This window comes from Sphaeroforma arctica (assembly GCF_001186125.1).
Source record: "Sphaeroforma arctica JP610 unplaced genomic scaffold supercont1.3528, whole genome shotgun sequence".
NCBI lineage: Eukaryota > Ichthyosporea > Ichthyophonida > Sphaeroforma > Sphaeroforma arctica.
The window spans coordinates 1-3350 of record NW_014037030.1 but is presented as its reverse complement, the minus strand read 5'-3'; the positions used below and the strand labels follow the sequence as shown (position 1 = coordinate 3350).

General features: G+C 37.5%; 1 protein-coding gene across 1 annotated transcript; it reads right to left on the bottom strand.

Moving 5' to 3' along the window:
• Positions 1–2641: 2641 nt before the first annotated feature.
• On the bottom strand, positions 2642–2855 carry SARC_13637 (hypothetical protein; the record flags this gene model as incomplete). The annotated part of the gene is made up of 1 exon (XM_014292233.1): positions 2642–2855. A coding segment is annotated over one exon (214 nt), but the record flags the coding sequence as incomplete, so codon positions are not given.
• Positions 2856–3350: the final 495 nt, after the last annotated feature.

Below are 3350 nucleotides of genomic sequence, written 5' to 3'. Positions count from 1 at the left end.
GTATGTATATACATTTATATATACATACATTCATACATACATACCTACATATATAGATATATAGATATATAGATAGATATATATATATATATATATATATATATATATATATATATATATAATATACACATAATGATCAATAATATACGCCTATATTTGTGTACGTGCCTGATGTTCCAGTGCCAGTGATTGCTGTTCCAATAGTTCAGCCTGTTGTGCCTTGAGCATCTCTAGCTCCTCCTCCACTCTCTGTTTTTCTGCCGCCGCTTCAGTGTCTCGCTCGGGCAGGGCTTCGGGCCCAGCGTCACTCTCGCTGTGTGATACATATTATATGTATAGTCTTAGACAAATTAAGATGTAATGTATACTTCCTTTGTGTATAGTTATGCACAGATATGGGACTGAGACTGCTGCATATACAGTGTATATACGCGCATGTACATGTCCACGTATAAAGATGTACATGCACATAAACTATTCGCATACCGGAACAAAACGTACTAGTACTATATATATAAATGTGCCTAACTAGGCCGGCACGTGGGTTATAAGTTTCGCGAAAGGTAGGTGTAGAATATACGGATAGAGCACAGTAGTCGCACACACTGTAAACACTAGGGTAACCCCTTTCATCGTTATGAATTGGAAAGCGTATTCGTCTGTGATGCCTTTGAGGCTATAGGGGCACGTATGAGAGCGAGAAAAATGTTCAGAAAGTGTCGACATGAGAAGAATATCCTGGATTATAGATAGTTCGTATTTTGTATGACTTATAAATACATTATACTATGTGCTTTATTATAGAAACTTTATACTATATACTTTGTAATATATTCTTTATTCTACATACTTTATACCACATACTTTATACTATATACTTTGTACATTATACGTCATTGTAGGTACTTTATACCACATACTTTATACTAAATACTTTATACTATATACTTTGTACTTTATACGTCATTGTAGGTACTTTATACCACATACTTTGTACTATATACTTAAAACTAAATACTTCCTTGTAGGTACTTCATACCACATAATTTATACTATATACTTAATACTATATATACTTCATTGTAGGTACTTTATACCACATACTTTATACTATATACTTAATACTATATACTTCATTGTAGGTACTTTATACCACATAAATTGTACTATATACTTAATACTATATGCTTCATTGTAGGTACTTTATACCACATACTTTGTACTATATACTTAATACTATATACTCCATTGTAGGTACTTTATACCACATACGATACTCACCTCTGCCGATTCCTGTTCCACAAATTGTTCTGCACCGCGGCTTCATCGTCCAGCAACTCAACATAATTCTCGGGAATGATACCTAAACAAACAATACGACATGAACACGACAAGCTATTGAGTGCACGTCATAACAACAGTCAAGGAAAGGAGAGAGAAAGGAGGTATATGCATAGCACACAATCTCAAACACACACAATGTGACATGTGCATGGCAACCCATTGAGTGCACCTCATGTGTCTACATAGCACACAACCTGAACTACGTGTGGGAGATATAGGACGGAACAGTATTGTGATACAGTGAATGTGATATTTGAATACCACGGCACCCGAACCTCATTCCAGTAATACATCTGCGACGCAACTGCAATAATGTGCTATTTGAACACTATGGCGTTAAAACGTTATTCCGTTGTGTATCTGTGATGTACCTCCACACACCCAATTGATACACCCAGAGGCATACGTATGCGATAGGATGAGACATCACGGCCCTTCACGCACAGTACAGTTATAGTGGAAGAATTCAGAAATGGCAAATTTGAACCCATATATATATGTTTTTTGGCATAGAACTGAAATTTGTGGGCCGCGGACGTTGCTAATTGGGGACAATTTATAACGCACGGGAAACACCCGAATGCCGTTCAGTCGCATATTGGTGCTGAAACCTACATGAGGCTAGTTTAAAAGTTCATATGTCCACGTGTTCATATACAGGTTTTAGGGTTTGATGGTTTAGGGTTTAGACTAGACCCCTAAAACCTGTGATCAGATACGGTACGTGCACATTACGTACGTATGCACATATATCGCACATAGACATACAGATCAGACACATACACATACATTCATATCACACATATATATACATACATTGCAGCCGCAAACACAAGACAAATGCAGCGCTCGCCTATCTCTCTGTTCAACATAGCTTCTAAAAAGCCATCCTCCCCACTACTCACAATAGAGACAGCCAGTGGACGCACAGCACTCGTGCATAGAACATACACACACGTGTACATTTGCACAGAAAGACACACACTACACACACACGCAAGCATGATGAACACAAACACACACACACACACACACACAAACACACACGCGCGCGCGAACACACACACATACACATACATACATACATACACATATACACACACACATACATACACACATACACACACATATACACACACACATACACACACATACACATATATACACACAGACACACATACATACATACACACATACGCACATACATACATACACACATGCACACACACATACACACATACATACATGCGCACATACACACATACACACACACACAACACTCGCAAACAACACTCACCTATCTCCCCAGCGAGCATAGCCTCCCACCACCCCTCTTCCCCCGTGTCGACGTTAGTGATAGTCAACACATCACCCTTTGTGAATGGCAGGCAGTCGTCTTCATTTGTCTCAAAGTCAAACAGTGCAACAGCTCGCTGTGCTTTGGGGGTATCGTCTCTCTGGCGGAACACGCCTTTGGGCAAAATGGTACTGACAAACGGTTCCTCACCGGCCTGGGAGTATAATATGAAAGTGGCGTGTAAGTACGTGTATATGAATGGATACATACTATATAAGTGCTTGTGTATACACGGATACATAGTATATAAGATACTTTTTGTAACTTTACAAGTGGTTTATGGAATGGTCTCCATGTGTGGTCACCACTAAGACAGGATGGTAAAAACAAACGGTTCCTCTCCGAGCTGTTATTGGTGGACAAACATGGTATACAGGTATATATGCAGACATATTTGATCACACAAACGTGTAAAAATATACATATACAATCAACTTTACATTCAACTTGCAGCCTAACGATATAAATATGCTAAGGTGTATAAACTTTAACTACCTAATTCTAGTTCCATCTAGTGTGTTTTCGGGGTTTGCTGCTATATATTTATATATATATATATATATATATATATATATATATATGTATTATTATTATATATATATATATATATATATATATATATTGTGTGTGTGTTGTATATATATATATA